The sequence below is a fragment of the Pseudorca crassidens genome, chromosome 13, assembly GCF_039906515.1.
Source record: "Pseudorca crassidens isolate mPseCra1 chromosome 13, mPseCra1.hap1, whole genome shotgun sequence".
Lineage (NCBI taxonomy): Eukaryota > Metazoa > Chordata > Mammalia > Artiodactyla > Delphinidae > Pseudorca > Pseudorca crassidens.
Window position 1 is genome coordinate 35,566,322 of NC_090308.1, and position 20,810 is coordinate 35,587,131.

Here is a 20,810-nt window from a genome sequence, read left to right on the forward strand (position 1 = left end):
CAATGTCTGGTACATGTTAAATGCTCACCGAATTTATTTTTTTTATTTTTGGCTGCATTGGGTCTCCGTTGTTGCGTGCAGGCTTTCTCTAGTTGCAGAGAGCGGGGGTTACTCTTCATTGTGGTGTGCGGGCTTCTCATTGCGGTGGCTTCTCTTATTGCGTAGCACAGACTCTAGGCGCAGGGGCTTCAGTAGTTGTGGCACGTGGGTTCAGTAGTTATGGCTCCTGGGCTCTAGAACTCAGGCTCAGTAGTTGTGGCACACGGGCTTAGTTACTCCACGGCATGTGGGATCTTCCTGGACCAGGGCTCGAACCTGTGTCTCCTGCATTGGCAGGTGGATTCTTAACCACTGTGCCACCAGGGAAGCCCACTAAATGTTTTTTGAATGAATCAATGAACAAATGAACTAAACAATATTGATTCCAGAGGTTGTAACTAAGTATTTCATTACTTAAAACTATGTTTAATATCATCCCCCAAAAAAGAAGGTTAAAAAAAAAACCACTACTCTTCTCAGCCTGTTCCTAAGATCAATACTTTAATCCTTATGTTCATTTATATTCATGTATATGGTACCGTTATACACTGGCACAATGTAAGATTAGCTTTCAGTACTTATTTTTCATTCACATTCACTATTGTTAGTAGATTAGCACCAAAAGACAATTCCTAAAGAAATATGTCTCATGAAATGATTTATCAATATATTAATGTTGCTATTAAAATTAATTTTCTCATCCAATCTATCTCTACTTTCAAATCAGGACTTTTTCATGATAAAAGACAGGTCTAACCACTTTTTAATTCTAATTTTCCTTTGGTATAATAAATAAGCCATAGAGCAACAGTTTCTGCCAGTTTTAATAGATTAATGTAACCACTTATGTTTCTTCCCAATTTACGTTCTTACAGGTAAAATTCCATTACAATGAATTCTCTTGGATAGCCAAATTGATTGTTATAGCAAACCCACTGTTACAGTGAAATTATTTTATATATATTACATAGCTTCAGGATCAATTTATTACAAAGATGCTAGGATTCAAGAAGTGAAAGCCAGCATCTGAAACCTGAGTAAAAAGTGACACATATACAGTTCTTTCCATCAATAAGATCAGAGATCCCTGTGTAGTACAGTACTGTTTATTTTGAAATTTTGTGTGTAAAATTACAGAACAATCAAGAAATAATTTCTCTTTCTCCTTCATATAATAAAGGCTCCAACAAGTACTTCTTATACCAGTTTATTCTTCATAAATAAATCACTATTATAATTGACTATTGAGAAATTAAAATGTTTGAACTTTAAAAAAAATACAGAGCCCTTCTTGATTAACAGAATTTGTTTTAATGGGATTTTATCTATAGTATCTTATACCTTAGACAAGGAACCACTAAAACAAAGTCAATGACAAAATATTCATATAACTATATCACAGATTTCAGGAAACAAACATTAAGAAACAATTTAAAACTACCCAGTAATAGCTTCACATAAAACCCAATTGTAATTAGACTTCAAAGAGACCAGAATATTAGTTTATGTTGAGCTAAAATTAGGAAAATCTTCCACTGTTGACATTTTCATGTTCTTAGTTTGTCAATCAAATAATCAGCCTGTAATGGAAAAATAACATATTTTTTTATTCTAGTTATCATAGCCTACATGAAATAATTCTACTGGTACCCCTATTATAATAAGCCACAGCAGAAGAACTGGATACTACATATTCTGTTCCTAAAAATATCTTACAAAATACTCTCAACATAACAGTTTTCAAACTACAGTAAAGGTGTTTATTCTATACTATATATAAATATGCAGATTTTTATCCACATTGCCTTTTTGTTAGATAGTTTCAATAAGGAAAATAAATATAATACTAAAGACATGGAAGAACCTGAAATGCATTTAACTAAGTGAAAGAAGCCAATCTGAAAAGGCTACAAACAATATGATTCTAACTACATGATATTCTGGAAAAGGAAAAATCAGAGACATTAAAAAGATCAGTGGTTACCAGGGATTAAGGGGGAGGGAGAAATGAATAGTCAGAGCACAGAGGATTTTCAGGGCAGTTAAACTATTCTGCATGATTCTACAATTGTTGATATATGTCATTATACATTCATCCAAACCCACAGAATGTACAACACCAAGAATGAACCCTAATGTAAACTATGGACTTTGAGTGATAATAACATGTCAACGTAGTTTCATGGATTATAACGAATGTATCACTGTGGTGTGTAGGATGTCGACAGTGGGGAAGACTGCGAGTATGTGGGGACAGAGGGTATACGGGAACTCTGTGTACTTTCCATTCAATTTTGCTGTGAACCTAAAACTGCTCTAAAAAAATAAGGAAAACAAAAAGAATAAAAAGTAAACTAAAGCCTTCTAGTTACATCATTTCAGATACTTTTCTCAATCATCATATATCTGAAAAATTATGTAAGATTTCAGAATAAACGGTAACATCTTTATCTTGATTTTTTCAGTCTCATAATATATACTTAAATACCTAGATTTAAGAAGAGTTCAGATTCCCAGGACGAACCATTAATAGATCTCATAACTTTGTTCATTCATTTTTTTCCCAACTAAAAAATCATGTAAGGAAATACAGTTTAAAAAGTATAAAAATGTATTTCTAATTATTTTTTACTATAAAAGCATAGATAGTGTAGAAACTTAGAAATACAAATAAGAAAAAAATATCTGTTTTTTATCATACTGATTTTTTTTAAGAGACCACACCAGCTTCCTACAAAATGTCCCACTTTTTAATTTCAAATATATACACCACATACATTAAATATATGGACAACAAGTTGAGGAGAGAGATAATAAGTTTGAAATATGAAGTTTCTAGAAATCAACTGCTTTTTCATTTCTTTTGTACTATGACTATAATAATAATCTGCATTAACTAATGGTAATTACTTAATTTGCAATTTGATGGTTTTTCAGATATAGCAACTATAGGTCACCTTATCATCATGGACACATAAAATAAGAAACATAAATTACTAGTCAAGTGGCCCTGGAAGGACAGAGTCATTTAATAACTAAAGCTTGACTGTCAGGTTACAAGCCAATAATCAGTTGAATTCTATTCTACTTTTGCCCTAGTAAAGCAAAATTCTGCAATTTTTTTAGGCTCAAAGCTTCAACTTCAGATCTAGTAGCTGATGCTACTACTTGCATCAATTTCTGCAATGAGGTTGATGATGACAGAGGCAGCAGATAACATTTACTGAGCCCTCACTATCTGCAATGTACAGTTTTAAGTGCTTTACATGTTAATTATTTCATCAATCCTCTTATCAACCCTAGATGTAGGCACTATTACCTATATGTCAGTAGTAGATAAAAAAACTTGGGCCTTAAAAAGTTTAAGTAACTTGTACATGGTCACTCAAGTAACTAATAGAGCCACAATTCAGAATTCTGAACTATTAATGCCATGAACTTCTATATCATATCCTCTGCTTACAATTGAGAGACTTTGCCATAGTATCGCTTCCTACAGATTTGATGACCTGGAAAAGTACCCCAAATTAAAAATATTATTTTAGATATGTGCAAATAGAATGTTAAAACAGATGATCAAGTCTGTAAGTGCCCACTGTTGCCAAGAAAAGAAAAACTACAACAAAAAGGACAAATATTTTAAATATTTTTGTATGCTGCTAGCATAACAATAACACTTACTGTGATAAACCAATAGGAATTCACTCTATAAACCAATTTTGATAAGAAGCTAAGCTGATCGGCTGGTGCCAGAACATGAAGGTGCAAATGGGAAATGGAACAGAATGGTGGCACATGGAAACCCATTCTGAAACAGCAAGGTAAGAGATAATTGACAAATTAGTTCTACAACAGTTTAAAACTATATTTTCAGGTTAAAACACATAAATATTAAATATATCCAAAACAAGTTACCTAAGGTAGACAGATTGCCACTCAAACATCTCTTTCCCTGTTTTTCTTTATGAACTTGAGAGTATTCACACAGTTCATCTTCATGTTGAAGTTCACAATAAGATAAACTCTTCATTGAGAAAGGTTTTCACAGAATATTATGCCTCTGTATAACCCTTATGAATTCTGAGCTGGCATTATGTCTTATTACTTCAGTTCTTATCATATTAAGCTTTAATTCTCCTAAAAGATGTCTCTGCAGTGAATCTTAAAATTACTGAACGATGAAGTAGAAGTAGGATTCCTTTTTCCAAGACATAGCCAGTAGATAGCGCACTTTCTCCTTTAATAAAGTGGTCATTTCCTTACCCTCACTAAAAAAACTTTATCATCACTTAAGTTTCTTGAATACTAAAAATAAGTTAGATGATAACTATTCATAACTATTTGCTTTATAAAATATTTACAAGAGAATTCCTTTGGTAAAAAAATTTTTTAATATGATTTAACCTCTTAAAAATCCATTTACACACAGTTTTGGAAGTCTACTTTGTAAGTGGAGCAAGGCACACCTGTAACAATAATTCAAGCCTAGAAATATTTGCCTGTTCAAACTAGAAGTAAGTCTCAATTTTTAAAATAGACTAAAAATGACTGGGAACGTGGGAAGAAGGCAAGGAGAGGTGCTATAATGCAGCAGGACAGGACAGACTGTGGAATCAGATCCGTAACATACTGAAAAGCCTCTACCACCACCCAGAAAAGGAGACTAGGTTTTCCCTCTATGAAACAGGAGTCATATAATGGAATCAAGTAATCTAAAAGCAAGAAGTAACTCAAGGGTTCACTCAACCTTTTCATTTTAAAGATTTTAAAGATGGGGAAACCAAGATCTAGAAAGTTGAAGAGACTTCTCAAGGTCACAAAGTTACGCAGTGGTAGAGCTAGAATTGAAACTCAGGGCTCTTGACAACCAGTCCAGTGTTCATTCTTCTAATGAGCACTTCTATGACTGGGAAGGGAACGTGTTGGTTTTGACCAAAGGGTCTCAAATACCATCTGTTCCTTGTCATTATCACCCTTGGATATAGTTCATAATAGTTTTCACAGGATTTTCACACATTCAATCTCATTTTAGCCTACAAGTAGGCACTGCAGGTATTATCTTGGAGAGTTTAAATGACTTGTCTAAAGTAACACAGCCAGTACAACTACAGTAGAAGCAAGTAACACTGATAGCATTAGAATTCAGGCCTCTGAATTCCAGTTCAGAGGTGTCAAAGTAATCACTATACTTGCCTTGGTACTACTTTGATCATACAAGGCAAAATCGAAATCTTTTAAAAAGAAAAAATAAATAGATTAATTAAAACAGTTACCAAATTGAATATTGAATGCTTTTACTCAAACTTTGGTTAATGTCAGAGTGCAGTTCAACAAATTCAAGTTACTTTCATGCTAGAAGGGTAATAATATATTTTTAACTCACATAAAATAAATTTTTTCTAAGGAAATTCAATTTACTCACAATTTTATAGGAATGCACATATTGAACAAAGAGGACTAAGCAACTAATTTTACCTACCCACTGCTTCAATATACTTGTCTGTCCAAAACTAAATGTGGTGATTATTAGACGATGTTGAGATGTGAAAAAAAGTTTTGTTTATTAAATTTACCAATGAACAATATGTTCACTTTCAGGAAAACTGCATTTAAACCATGAATTCTGCCATCTCTACTTTCGTTTTCCTGAGGAAATAACATTTCAGAAAAACCAACTGCATATATTGGTTTCTATCTGGAAGTATACATACCTCGTATTTTTGAAGTCAGTGAAATTATTCCTTTCAAGAATGGTTTTTCCAACAGTTACCATGTTCTCAACTACAAAACAGTAAAGAAACTACATTACACTATAGGAGCCATTAAGTTCACTATCTAGTTATTAACCCGAAATTTTAGGGTCCTAGTAAACAGTCGTATCAAATGCATACACATTTAAAGACATCCAGTAGCTCTAAGTTACGAAGAAATTTGCTTATCAACAACTGAAATGAAGGTTCAACCCATCACAAACTGTCACACATAAGCTGACTTTGAACAGCTGTTGAGGGATATTACCAAGTGACTGTTTAGGACATCTGATCCTACTGAGGTCTAATTCTAATCATAAGGAAACCAAGTAATTAAACAAAAACTGTTTGAGTTAAGAGGACAAGAAAACTTTGAATTTGTCTTTGAACTCAAATTAGGAATATGACATCCCTTTATGTTGGCCCAGCCATGACTAGCTAAATGTTTTGTTTTGGCTTCCAAACTCTTATTTGCCTTAGCATCTTTATTGTCTCAATGTTTCATGGCCTTCAGGTGGGAATATGCTTCCCCATTAAAAAAATTTTGGTAACCCAGGATCTTCAAAGCACAATGCCAAACTTTAGATCTCTTTTGTTTCTGAATGGTGTAATCAAGCATTTGAAAAGAGAAGTGAGAGAATCTGCAGAGGGCAGTTGTTATAATGAGGCTTATAAAATCATTGCTAACAGTTTACCTCTCTAAGTCAGGCTTGAGTGGGAAGGCTTCCATGACAAGGCCAGTACCACAAGGTCAAAAAAAAAGCTCATGTTACTTCGAGCCAGACTGTATCTTGTTTTCTTTTAAAAATACTCCCAAGGGCTTCCCTGGTGGTGCAGTGGTTGAGAGTCCGCCTGCCGATGCAGGGGACACGGATTCGTGCCCAGGTCTGGAAAGATCCCACATGCCGCGGAGCGGCTGGGCCCGTGAGCCATGGCCACTGAGCCTGCGCGTCCGGAGCCTGTGCTCCGCAATGGGAGAGGCCACAACAGTGAGAAGCCCGCGTACCGCAAAAAAAAAAAAAAAAAAAAAGACACAAGAAGTATTTCCAGACATAAAAAGGAACATTTTACAATGATAAAAATGGATCATTGAGAAAACATGACAATCATAATTACATATTCACTTAAAATCAGATCCAAAATACATGAAGCAAAACCTATTGTCTCTTTCCTATTTCATTGATATCTACTCTACTATTTCCTTCTTTATACTTTATTTTGATCTGATTTGCTTGCCTCTTTGCAGCATCCTAAACTGGAAACTTAGGTCATTGGTTTTGTACCTCCTTTTCTAATGTAAGCACTTAAAGCTATAAATTTCCCTCTAGGCACTTCTTCAGCTACATTCTACAAATTTTGTTATGTTGTATTTTTATTACCAATCAGTTCAAAATATTGTCTTTTTTTCCTATTTATTTAGAAGTTACTTAAAAGTGTTTTAACTTAAAAATATTTAGTGCTATTCTAGCTTTTATTATTTATTTTAATTCCATGGTCATCAGACAATGTATTTTATAAGATTTTGATCATCTGAAATGTATTGAGACTTATTTTATTGTCCAGAATATGGACTATCTTGGTGAACATGTGCTCATAACAAAATGTATATTCTATAGTTAGGTGAAGTTCTATTAATGTCAATTATAGTCACAGTGCTTGATAGTATTATTAAGTTCTTCCATATGCTTATTATTTTTCCAACTTTATAGACTGTATAAAAATATTAATTTCAAGGACTTTTAAAGTTTTATTATGGAAATATTCAAATATACACAAAATCAGTAAAAACAGTACATATAATGAAATCCCAAACACCCACCACGGTGCTTCAAAATTAGTAACATTTGATTTGCAACTGTTATAAAAACTTTTAACAAGAAAAGAAATACTAGAAAAAGAAAAGCAAGCATAAACACATTTCTCCCTCCTTAAGAAAAACAGTATAAAAGGAAATACTTAAGGCTGGTGGCTGTTGCCTAGTACTAAATACTGCACGTATATTGGCCTCTGTCTGTTGGAAGGAGCATGAAACATACTGATAGAACTGAAGATGACTAAGGAATTTCACAATATCTCGAAAAAACAGTTTAAAAACTGGTAATTCAGTAGTCTAAACACTAATAAACCACATATCGAGGTTTTCATCAAAGAGATTTCTTAGTCACCTTCAAAAATCTGGCCCAACTTATCTATCTTGCCAGCTACCTTAAAGTATTGACCAAACATCCCAGACCCTGATGACAATGGCTATTGAAGCAGGTTTGAAGTAAACTTAGCAATGTCTTAGTAAACCGTAGCTGACAAGTCACAGAAATCATGTATAGGAAAATACAGGATAATCCTGTAAGAGACAAGATTTCAGAATCTCTTTTTCAGAGGCTAAAAGTTCATCACTAAAATCTCATAATTAAACTTTGGTCCTACTTCATCTATACAGGAAATTACCAGGCAGGAAACTACAAGGCAGGTACCAATATGGTCTCACTCTCAGGTAATATGTACTCATATGCCATACTATAACTTATTTGTTTATAACTTTTTTAAAATTAATTTTTATTGGAGTATAGTTGCTTTACAATGTTATGTTAGTTTCTGCTGTACAGCAAAGTGAATCAGCTATATGTATACATATATTCCCTCTTTTATGGATTTCCTTCCCATTTAGGTTACCACAGAGCACTGAGTAGAGTTCCCTGTGATATACAGTAGGTTCTCATTAGTTATCAATTTTATACATAGTAGTGTATATATATCAATCCTAATCTCCCAACTCATTCCACCTCCCCATTGCCCCCTTGGTATCCATACGTTTGTTCTCTATGTGTGCATCTCTATTTTTGTTTTGCAAATAAGTTCATCTGTATCATTTTTCTAGATTCCACATATAAGTGATATTATACGCTATTTGTTTTTCTCTTTCTGACTTACTTCACTCTGTATGACAGTCTCTAGGTCCATCCACGTCTCTGCAAATGGCACAATTCCGTTCCTTTTTATGGCTGAGTAATAGTCCATTGTATATATGTACCACATCTTCTTTATCCATTCTATTTGTTTATAAGTTTTCATATTATCTTTCACTTTCAGAATCAAGAAAGCCATCATTTAAAAAGCATAAAGAGGCATTATCTTTTAGAGATTTAAAAAATTAAATAACATGGTGTCTGAGATTTGCTTAAAATCCACTGTGGGAGAAGGTTAATATATGTAAAGAAATTGGCCATGAGTTAATAAATGTTGAAGTTGGGTGATAAATACATGGAGATTATACTATTTTCTTTATTTTTGTACATATTTGAAATTTTTCATAATGCAAGTTTCAAAAAGCCATAATGCTCCTTTATCACAATACCTGGCTAAACTGTTTCTTTTCAATTGTCACTGCCATCACTGATGCCAGTTCACGATGATATAACCATGAAGAATACTGCCATCAACTTACCCAGTTCTATCTGATCTTTCTTTAGATATCTGCAGTTTCCAATATGCATCTTTGGCACCACAAGATAATGATGAGGTGCTGCTGGCTTGATATCTTTGAAGCAAACTAGGTCTTCATTCTAAAGGAAAATATCATTTGTTAGTGAATTTTTAAAAAGAATTTCCTAATGCTGTTCTGGCATGTCTTAAACATCATACATAAATCTCAGTCTGATAGGGAAGTGGTGCTTATGTTACAACTAATCTCAATTGGGCAGTTTTGTGATTATGCATTATGTCCATAAAGACAAGCTTTAGCTTCCTTCATGAGATGCTTCCTTCATGAGATTCCTTCATGAGATGCTTTAGCTTCCTTCATGAGATTTATTCCAGAGAAGAAAAAGACTTATATAAAATCAATTTCCGGAAAACAATTATGAATGAAGTTCATTAAAACTTCATTACCATAATCCCAGAGTTCTTTTTAATTTCATTATATATTTCTCCATCTCTACCCTAAGGTTTTTCTACTCCTAATATGTACTTTTAAAGGTTCTACCACAGAATCATAGCAAGATTGATAAATTCTTTTTTACATTTACTTTTTTTCCAAAGTGCCATTTTCTTCATTTATAACATCATCTAGCATCTATATATCCAGGGGTTACATTTTTAAACATTTTTACAATAATTATAAATACTTTTTCTTTATGTTTACTTGCCACTTTATAGCATTAAAAAGACTCTGAAATGCTGAAACAAACTCTAGTATACTGTACTAAGTTATGTGTCCAGTCCATTACATGTATGGTATCAGTTTTCTGGTTTCTATACTCCACACATTAATGTAAGGAAAAAAGAAAAGGAAACAAAAAAGGGAGTCTTTCAACCTATTAACATTTGAGTTTCAAGTTTTTTCAAAAGAAAAATCTATATTCCCTAAATAACCTTATTCAATATCTTATATTAAAAAATTAGTCAAAATTAAATAAAATCAGTATCAATAAGCATAGTTTCCCAGAATGCACTGTTGCTCACTAGTTCTCCATTCCAAGAACTAAAATTCAGTTGGAACAAGGGCCTCATATCCATGCCCATAATCTTGATTTCAGTGAGAATAATGATGAAAGGCAATTGTACATCCTGTAACACGAACTTCCTTATCAGTATCCATACTGCTCATCTAAGCTTCAGGTGACTGACAAATTGACCTGCAGTGAGACCACAATTCAGTGAATGGGACTTTTTGTCTACTTTAGCCCCCAGCAGAGTCATGACTGAAATGGAGGGCAGCAAAAATACAGTATTATGTGTCCCTCTCCTATCTCAAGGCTTCTATAAAATGTCCACAATATCACTCTATTAAAATATTGCTTAAATATTGATTTTGTTGCTGTCCTCATTTACATACTTTCAACCAAGAGCTGCCAGAATGTGGAGGCACAGCCACACAAAAATCTCCATTATTTTTCCAGATATTGAGTGTAACCTGCCTATAAGATGAGAATAGAGAGGGGGAGAAATTGTAACTTTTAAGACCTTGAAGTAAACAGTGATCAACTGAATGTAGCATGAGCTATGAGGAAAGTACACAAACAAGAAATGAATTGAGGTGCCTGCCTACAGAAACGGATTTATGCTGTGTTTAAAGAGTATGAGAATCCTATTGCCCCCAAACTTTGAGGAAAAATCTATAGCAGCTATTGCTTTGCGTTAATGTATCAGGAAAATGAAAGGAAAAGAATCTGTTACTCTCTTCGGCTGATGCAAGACAAAGGTTTGAGGATAAGATAGAAAATTTAGTAGAAACAGAAAACCATGAGAGGTGACTAGGGATAATGTATGCAGCATACTCCCCCCAGCGCCAAGAGGAAATCTTCTGATATACTGGGGAAAGTGATGGGTTTCCTGCAATTCAGGGACAGAGACTCAGACCAGGTGTGTGTGTGTGTGTGTGTGTGTGTGTGTGTGTGTGTGTGTGTGTGTGTGTGTGTGTGTGTGTGTGTGTGTAAATTTACGTAAATATGTATACATGTGTATATATATGTATATGTGTGTTATATATACACACACACGTGTGTGTATAGTCCCAGAAGGTTGGTTGACTTGGGGAACCCCAAGAGCTAACCCTAACCCTAAAATAACAAGCATGACAATTATTTCCATTTTTATTATGGTTTTCCCGTCTAGTAGTAACTTTAAATATACATATCCATGGAATGTTTTAGAAAGGGATAAGATCAAAAGGGATAAGACAGCAATGTTTTTGAATGTTTAAAGTTTTCCATTATTTACTTAATGCTTCCAGCTGAGAAACAACTAGTATCGGGGGTCAAATCTAGTACAACAAAATTGTACTTCCCAGACTGATTCATAACACAACAATTTTATATGTCTTTATTTCCCCCTCAATTATGGCATTAACTTTTAAAAATCCAGAGGTAATTCTTTCTGGTACAGAATACATCCCGATTAGAATTATTTTGAGATAATATAGCTGAATTCTACCTCAAAGCAGGAGTAACACTTCTTTAGATTCATGGAACTACAAAATGCTAGTCTAAAGGATAACAGGAGAAAAACATTAAAGAAGCTCTTAAAAATCTGCTGTCATACATGACTCAGCCATAAGAATGAACCAAATGCCCAGTTCTGTCCTCATCTCCCAAAACCCTATTTTGAAAGGTTCTGTTTACTAAATGTCATGTGTGAATATTTTATTTTCCCAATTCTCGTTAATTAAAGAAACCTACCAATTGACATAACTGTCATCATCACCAGCAGATAAAATTCCTGTCAAAAGCAAAGCGATGACGTTTTATTTAGCCTATGCAATCAATGACTGAATTAGATTTCCGTTAAGCTTTCTAAAATACTGAAACTGGCTCTCTGATGTCTCTCATTGCTACTACAGATCTAGGCAGTATTTAGACTCTTCATTTAAAAGAAAGACTGGGGCTTCCCTGGTGGCACAGTGGTTGAGAATCTGCCTGATAATGCAGGGGACACGGGTTCGAGCCCTGGTCTGGGAAGATCCCACATGCCGCGGAGCAACTGGGCCTGTGAGCCACAACTACTGAGCCTGCGCGTCTGGAGCCTGTGCTCCGTAACAAGAGAGGCTGCGACAGTGAGAGGCCCACGCACTGCGATGAAGAGTGGCCCCCGCCTGCCACAACTAGAGAAACCCCTCGCACAGCAACGAAGACCCAACACAGCACAAATAAATAAATCAATTAATAAACTCCTACCCCCAACATCTTCTTAAAAAAAAAAAAAGCCACTACAAACCCGTACAGGAAAGCTATCCAAAGATCACTCATTAAAAAAAATAAATAAAAGAAAGACTGTCCTCCCATTCCACAGATAAAGAGGCAAAAAATATGAAATAATATTTGTACAAGGCTATTCTTTGCAGCATGATTTATGATAGCAAAAGACTGAAAATAACCCAACTGTCCATAAAATTCAACTAAGACTGGCTGAATAAATTACAGTAAATCCATACAGTGGAGTATTGTGTAGTTATAAAAAGGAATGAGGAAGATCTTTATACACTTATGAAATCATTTCTGGAATAAATTGCTAAGGTAAAAAAGAAAAAGCATGGAACAAGGTTAAGCTATCTTTTGTGTAAGAAGGCAGAGTATACATATAAACACACGCATACATATCTACTCACAAAGGAAAGATAAACCAAAAATATTTTTTAAAGGTTTGTTACGGGGAAAGAGGAACACGGTAGAGATAACAAGAGAATGGATACTAGACTTCAAATGTACTTTGCTTTACAATTTTGATTTTAAAAGCATGTGAATATTTACCATACATTTTTGGACTCAAAAAAAAAAAAGTAGTCCTTAACAATGGAAAACAAACAGAAATGAGTGAACCTAACTATTTGTCATGTTGGTAGCATAATTACACAGAGAAAAGATAATTTCAAGTGACTTTAAAATACAGAATTTTGACTACCTATACCTAGTGATACCCACTAAAAGAGAATTTTTCATGTCAATTCAGATCATAGGCAAGCTTCTCAAGCTTGCCTATGTAGGACATGCCATGTTCATCTTTGACCTCCAAGTGAGTAACACATATCAATAGTAAGCCTGCAAAACCTGTTCAGTAAATGACAGTTGCTTAAACAGAAAGATAAAACTACCCATATTCCCTTATCTACCCCTTAAAAAAATGGTGTGTCATTAGGGTTTTCATATACTTTTCCTCAGAAATGGATGCCTCAGAAATGGATGAACTTCAGGCTTCCCTGGTGGCGCAGTGGTTAAGAATCCGCCTGCCAATGCAGGGGACACGGGTTCGAGCCCTGGCCCGGGAAGATCCCACATGCTGTGGAACAACTAAGCCCGTGTGCCCCAACTACTGAGCCTGCACTCTAGAGCCTGCGAGCCACGACTACTGAAGCCCGTGCGCCTAGCGCCCGTGCTCCACAACAAGAGAAGCCACGGCAATGAGAGGCCCACGCACCACAACGAAGAGTAGCCCCCGCTTGCCGCAACTACAGAAAAGCCTACGCGCAGCAACAAAGACCCAACTCAGCCAAAAATAAATAAATAAATTTATTTGAAAAAAAGAAATGGATGACTTTCTTAAAGTTGGAATTATGGCCATTGTTTGATTATAACAGCGTTTCTTAAACTTTTCTCATTATCACCCTCCTAAGGAACATTTTTAGACTTTTTCCTAATTGCCCTCCCATGATATGTTAATATCACAAATATACTGTGTATCTCTCATGTCCTATATGGCATAGCTGTACTTTATATATAAAGAGTAAACCATATACTTTCCTCCTTCACCTCCTTCAGGGCTTCATTCAAATGCCACCTTCTTAGTGCAGCTTTTCCTGACTAAAAATTTAAAATTTGCATCCCTTTTCTCTTTTTTCATTCCCATCTAATGAACTATGTATCAATATTTTGATATATATATATATATCCATTCTCTATATTTTACTTATTATGTTGCTTACTATTTCCTGTGAGTAAGCTCCATGAGGACAAGGATTGTTGCACATTTTATTTACTGCTATATCCTAATGCCTCCAACAGTGCCTGACACACAGAAGGCACTCATTCAAATACTGAGTAATGGATGAGTGACTGAGTTTCTCTTTCTCAGGGACAAAGCTCTACCACCGTGGGCCATTTTAAACCTCTCTCCATTGGCGCCTTCCCATCGGAATTTAAATGCACCAAAGTCTTCCCTGTTTTAAAAAGCTTTCTCTTAACTCCATCTCCTCCTGTAGTTACCTTACCTTTTCCCTTCTCCCCAAGACTGCCAAACTTCCTTCAAAAAGTCGTCTGTATTTGCTGTCTTCAATTTTTTATCCTTCAGGTTCTTATCAACTACAATCTGCCTTCTGCCTCACCACTGCACTGCAGTTGCTCTCCTCAAGGTCAATGACCATCACTCTGGGGACAAAACCAGTTCTGATCTAAGTTGCCCTCTCTGCAGGCATATTGGAGAGTCACCTAACCCAGATTCGAGGATTAGGGAAGGCTGATGTTGCTAACATACTCCCTTCCCTTAGCTTTCCCAGTTTTCCCTCTGTTTCTCTCTCCTCCTTTCAGGTCCTCTTCCTCTGCCTCTCTCTTGTAGGGGCCCCTTCACTTCTTACTCTACATATACTTCCTAGGTGATCTTATTAATTTCCCTCTTTTCAATTTCCATCTGTAAGCTGACAGTTTCTATAATCTGAGCTAGAGATGCACATCTGTGCAGAGTCAGACTCCTAAATATCCTTAAATTGATTGGCTTTTCTTCATTCCCATTACTACATCTTATTTCAGGCCATCATCAGGCTGGATTACTTCAACAGCCTCATAACTGATCTCCATGCCTCCAGGCTGGTCCTCTCTAAATCATTCTCCACAATGGTGTCAGATAATCTTTCAAAGATCAAACCCTTTCATGTAACTTCTCAACCCCTTCCTTCCAACCCAGCATTAACAGTAGCATTAAACACTGTAGAGCTTCCCTTCACTCTTCAAATAAAGCCAAAACTCCTTAACATGAATTACAGTAGCCTTAATAACTTGGCCCCTTGTCTACCTCCCTAGCTTCACCTTTCACCACTCATCCCCTCGAACTCCATGCTCCAGTTAGACTGAATTTCTGTTCTCCTGTGGCAGAAACCAAACCTCTGAAGGTGCTCTTTACCAGGGGCATCTTCTCTCCTCCTCACCTGACCAATGCCTACTTACTTTTTCGTGTCTCACTTCCTCTGGAAAGCCTTCCCTATCCCTTCAAATCTGGGCCAGGTGCTCCTCGCACGAGCCCTGCAAAATACTGCAGGTGGTAAAACCATCTCATCATACAACAGGGCACTGTTATCAGCTGCCTCTTCTGTCCCTTTAGATTATAAAATCCAGACAGGGACTATCCTTTACCTTGCTCACCAATGAATCTCCAACAGTGCTTAGAAGGAAGTCAATTTACTTTTAACAAATGAATGAATGATTACTACAAAAAACCACAAAGAAGCCCAGAATCTTTGGAGCTGATTCTTTCAAAAGATGTTTCTTGGGCTTCCCTGGTAGCGCAGTGGTTGGGGGTCGGCCTGCCGATGCAGGGACACGGGCTCCTGCCCTGGTCCGGGAGGATCCCGCGTGCCGCGGAGCGGCTGGGCCCGTGAGCCATGGCTGCTGGGCCTGCGCGTCCGGAGCCTGTGCTCCGCAACGGGAGAGGCCACAGCAGTGAGAGGCCCGCGTACCGCAAAAAAAAAAAAAAAAAAAACAAAGTATGTTTCTTTAAAGGCAAGTCGAGCTGGTGGAAGAAAGTGCCTACCAGATCATCTGTTTTAAAATATCTGGACAAAGTCTTAATGCTCTGAAAATGTCCACATATCCTAACTGATAACACTTCTAAGGAACTGGACCCTTTAGTGGAAATCAGAATCTATTAAGTAATAGTTTGACCTCGGACCCACTCCTGCCAGCCTATTTTCAGTCAATCTAACAAACAGGTTTTCACAATTACCATTATCTATTTTCTACTGGTTTCTCTTCAGTACCAGTATTAAGAGTGCGGAATGTAAAAGCAGTGTCTAGAAAGGCGGGGGGAGGGGGGTCCCTTTAATAAAATCAGAGGCCATACATGCTATTGTCCACAAAGTACCTCGGCAGCTGCAGAGAGACTTTACCACTACATTTTCTCCCCTTAGAATAGCAAAGAGGTGGCTGACACTCCCTGCGCCTAGAGAAGCAAGTCTGTTATTAACACTAGGACACCCAGCCTCCCCTAGCCCCATTTATCAGGACCCTCCCCACCCGATCCACATCAGCGAGGTCCCCTCGCGGAGCCCCCAGGAGCGATCGGGTCCCCGGTCGCGCGTCACCGCCAACCTCACAGTACAGGAGTTCAGTGCTGGGATCCTGCTGCGCCGCGATCCGGCAGAACACGCACTTGCTACTGTAGTTCTCGAGCTCCGGCGACTCTGCGGCGACGGCGGTGGTCTCCGAAGGGGATCCCAGAGGTTCTGCAGCCGCCGCTGCCTCAGAGTCGGCACATGACTTCTTGAAATCACATTCCTGCTCCTCCGCCATCGCCTCCGCTCCCGCGCCGCCGAGAGCCTCAGGATTCTCAACAGGGCCTACGCAGAGTTAGCCTCCCGCACCTCCTAGATTTTACCTCGAGGCGTCGCCCCTCGCCTGGCGTTGGGGCGGATAGGGAGTTGGGCACGCTCGCTGATCCCGGGCCACGCCAGACCCAAGGCGACTGACTAGCTGCGGAGCCTCAAAGCCAAAGGCTCGCTTGCACGCCGGCTGCCACTAGGAGACGTGCGAGGACGCTACACGGAAGAGTGGTCGGCCGCGGCAGTTGCCCCTCCCTCTGCGTCTCGTTGGTAACTACGCAGGACTTCCGCCAAAACGCAGGCTCGCGCCCCACGTCGCGATGACGTCACGGGAGCGCCGTGTCCTCGGGGCGGAATGGAACCTGTTGACTGTACTGAACGTCGTTTCCCTGAATCCTGTAATGTAAGGTGCCCCAAGAGTGTATAACGATGTCTTAAAAAAAAGTTTTTAAAGTTTAATTTTTTAAGCTTACGAATTCGTAGGTTTTAAGAGAAAGAACAAAATATCTAGAACTTTGTTTTCAACAAGATCATAGTTGATCCTTTGTGTACGCATTTTCAGCCATGATAATTTTAGGTGCTAAGCTCAAAATGTGAAACTGAATTTCCCATCTGTCCTTAATTGTTGTTGTTGTTAACAGCACCAGCTAGATCAAAACAGCGCGCTTTATCTCATTCTTCATACACAGGTAATGCGGAATCCTGTAGTTTATAGTCTGAAATATTCCGGAACTTTACTGCCAGTGGCTCATTATGCCTCACCTGGATCACTGCGATATCCTTCTAACTAATTTTCCTCCTTGTGTTTTCTGCCACTCAGGTAAAAACCGTGTGTTACCAACTCAGGTGCTTGGACTCTTAGGAGTCTCAGACTAAACTTTTAAAAGGCCTCTCGGGGCCAGGAAAGCCATGCCAAGGGATTATCACAGATTTTGCCTAACAGATTTGGATGAATTCCTCCCTTTTTGAGGTTCCCCCCAAAATACCTTGAAACTCTTGCATTTGTTTGGAGGTGGCCTTCCTTATTTATTGGATAAAGTTTCTGGGAACCTCTGAGTTTCCAATTTCTGGAGGGTTCAGGTAGAGAGAAAATATAAATGTTTCAATTCTACTTAGGGGTGTAATTTACCAAACTGCTATAAATCATAATTAGCTTGAGGGGAAGGGTTTCCTTGTATCTGGAGAACACAGAATAAAAGCCAGTAATATCTCAGGTGAGACGGAAAAATTATAACCATATCCATCAGTTTACTCAATCTCATGTAATTAATAGTTTTATAGAGCCATCTGGTTTACCCAGTTCAGCGGTATGATTTGAAAGTTATCAGAAACTTGTACTTGTCAAAAAGCCCTTTCTATGAATCTTCCTGAAATGAAGCATTTTTGTTTTTTTAAACTTATTTTATTGAAGTATAGTTGATTTACAATGTTGTGTTAATTTCTGCTGCACAGCACAGTGATGCAGTTATGCATGTATGTACATTCTTTTTCATATTCTTTTCCATTATAGTTTGTCACAGGAAATTGAATATAGTTTCCTGTGCTCTACAGTAGGACCTTGTTTATCCATTCTCTTTATAATAGTTTGCATCTGCTAATCCAGAACTCCCAATCCACCCCTCCCCCATTGGCAACCTCAAGTCTGTTCTCTATGTCTGTAAGTCTGTTCCTCTTTTGTAGATAAGTTCTTTGTGTCAGATTTTAGATTCCACATATAAGTGATATCATATAGTATTTGTCTTCCTCTTTCTGAATTACTTAGTATGATCATCTCTAGTTGCATCCATGTTGCTGCAAATGTCATTATTTCATTCTTTTTTATGGCTGAGTAGTATTCTATTGTATATATGTACCATATCTTCTTTATTCATTCATCTGTCAATGAACATTTAGGTTGTTTCCGTGTCTTGGCTGTTGTGAATAGTGCTGCTATGGACATAGGGGGAGGCGCACCTGTCCTGACGATGTCCCTGGTGATACCGGCGATTGCTTCGCTCACTTACCTGTTACTTTCAAAAACTTGCTTCCCATTCCCAAACCTTGGACTTGATATAGTTCCCTACCATGGAAGTGGGAAGAGCAAAACAAAGTATTTAAAATTGTCTGGAGTATATGTCCCGGTGTGGGAACAGGCAAAAATATAGGCACTTTGTGTGCACAGAGCTGCTACCTGGTGGGGTTCTGGATAGCTCCCCTGAGGAATAGCAATTTGCGTTGTGTGATAGTAAACTAATTTTAAATTTTATTTGTGAAATGGAGTGCTCTTTTCTAATTTCAAAAGGGCACCATATGGGCCAGTAGCAACCCTGCTTCAGAGCAGGCTCTGGAGTTAGACAGCTGTACAACTTACCATCTGTGAAGACATGGGCTAAGTTTTTTATCTTTCCCTGAGAGATATATATATATATATATATATATATATATATATATATCTCTGAAACACTCTGCTGCACACTTGAAACCAACACCTTGTAAATTAACTACACTTCAATAAAAATAACCAATATTGAAAATAATATACAATATGAATGTAAGTCACATTACTGTTATCAGTAGCAAACATTTATTAAGAGCCAACTCTGAACATCATACCATACTAAAACGAGCCTTTATTTGTCTGTGCTTTCCGCATCGCTTACTGATCCATTTCTCTGCTCTCCTTTGCAACCAAACTCCCCCCCAAAAGTTGACTATACTCTTCCGAATCCCTCTCTCCTCTCACACTGTCTCCCATCAAGCTTTCACTGCCGTCATCCCATCCAAACTATGCTGTCAAGTTGACCAATGACCCCCATGTCACCAAATCTAATTGTCTCTTCTCAGTGCTCATCTTTTCAGCAAAAGTTGATTATTATCTTCCTCTTGATAAAGCATTTTTTTCCTCTTGTTTTCCAGCACAGCACACTTTCAGATTTCCTCCTACTTGATTGGTTGTTCCTTCTGCAGTCTCCTTGGCTGCTTCCACTTCTTCCAAACCTCTCTCGTCACTAATGGGCTTTGGTCCTAGGTTTTTCTGTCCCTCCTTCTCTCTCTCCCTCCCACTCACACATAAAAAGCTGTACATATTTAACATATACAATTTGATACTACTCTTCTCTTTAGCTATACTCACTCCTTTGGTGATCTCATGCAGCCCAATATCATCCCATTAGTCAGTGACAGAGCAGAGACCCCAACCCAAGCAGTCTAATGGGAACCTGTGCTCTTAAATCATGGTACTTTGACGTGTACATGTGTTCAGATACGTCTAGTATGAGTCATGTTTATTAAATATACATATGTGAAAAAAAAGAAAAATATATATACATATGAATTTGTAAGAAAGATACCTGAAAGAATAGATACCAAATATATTTGCATTGTGATCTCTGGATGGGTAAATTATGTCTTGATGTTTTTCTTTTTTTTGGTTTTTCTGTATATTTTACGTCTTCAACAATGAAAATATAGTACTTTTGTCGTAAGGAAAACATTTTAACAGATTTTTAAAATTCAGAATTCCAAATAAACTTCATTTCCTTTAATCATTCTCTATTTCATAAATAATCTCATTCCATAAATTTTTGAGTTGTTCAACCCTGATGTCAAGAGCCATGAAGCATTTTTAGGCAGATTTCTTGGTGTTTTGGGGAGAGACAGACAGTGGAGCTGCTACAACCATATGTCTGATACAGTGCAGTATTTAGTCCATTTTGCAGTGAGGATAGGAAAGTGTGTTGGTGAGTTTGTCTTAATCTCATAAAGTATCATCTCATCAGTAACACCCCTTTTCCACATCCTAAATAGAAATTTCCTGGACACAAATACAAAAACCTTCTCTGGCTTATATTTAGTAAATAGGAGTAACTTTTTGCTGTTTCACTAGTGTCTCAAGAATTTTAGATTTTTCTGAAGGTGAAAAAAAAGCGTGGACACACTTCCCTCTCCTTGAGAAAAACAGTATAAAAGGAAATACTTAAGGCTAGAGTGGCTGTTGCTTGGTACTAAGTACTGCATAATTTTGGCCT

The 20,810-nt window shown here is 37.3% G+C and overlaps 1 protein-coding gene and 1 long non-coding RNA gene across 9 annotated transcripts in view; one reads left to right on the forward strand and one right to left on the reverse strand.

Moving 5' to 3' along the window:
- Positions 1–1,129: 1,129 nt before the first annotated feature.
- Positions 1,130–16,938, reverse strand: HINT3 (histidine triad nucleotide binding protein 3). Of its 5 annotated transcripts, none has more exons than XR_010933703.1 (6): positions 16,574–16,938; positions 9,232–9,349; positions 8,718–8,869; positions 5,751–5,820; positions 5,233–5,270; positions 3,720–3,847 (listed from the first exon to the last, which is right to left on the reverse strand). XR_010933703.1 is itself a non-coding variant. In XM_067702188.1 (5 exons), exons 1-5 carry the CDS (start codon positions 16,772–16,774, stop codon positions 1,587–1,589), a joined length of 549 nt encoding a protein of 182 aa, XP_067558289.1. In that variant the 5' UTR covers positions 16,775–16,921; the 3' UTR covers positions 1,130–1,586. The 5 variants fall into 5 exon arrangements, 1 of the variants encoding a protein (XP_067558289.1); XR_010933706.1 differs by having other exon boundaries at positions 8,718–8,836; positions 16,574–16,936; XR_010933705.1 differs by lacking the exons at positions 3,720–3,847; positions 5,233–5,270 and adding an exon at positions 1,130–1,619.
- Positions 16,939–17,052: 114 nt separating this feature from the next.
- Positions 17,053–20,810, forward strand: part of LOC137204563 (uncharacterized) — an 83,241-nt gene continuing 79,483 nt past the window's right edge. For 3 of the 4 annotated variants that reach the window (XR_010933708.1, XR_010933709.1, XR_010933710.1), the window contains exons 1-2: positions 17,053–17,206; positions 17,493–17,623. This is a non-coding gene — a long non-coding RNA (uncharacterized lncRNA). Of the gene's footprint in view, positions 17,207–17,492; positions 19,049–20,810 lie in introns of those variants that run through there. The other variant, XR_010933707.1, reaches the window with a different exon arrangement.

What these genes read in the sequence shown, in the direction of transcription:
- HINT3 (XM_067702188.1), bottom strand. Translation starts at nt 16,774, where the DNA reads ATGGCGGAGGAGCAGGAATGTGATTTCAAGAAGTCATGTGCCGACTCT. An exon ending in GAAAGATCAGATAGAACTGG is followed by an intron (nt 5,821 to 9,231) that starts GTAAGTTGATGG and finishes ACTGTTTTGTAG; the next exon opens with TTGAGAACATGGTAACTGTT. An exon ending in ACTGACTTCAAAAATACGAG is followed by an intron (nt 3,848 to 5,750) that starts GTATGTATACTT and finishes TTGCTGTTTCAG; the next exon opens with AATGGGTTTCCATGTGCCAC.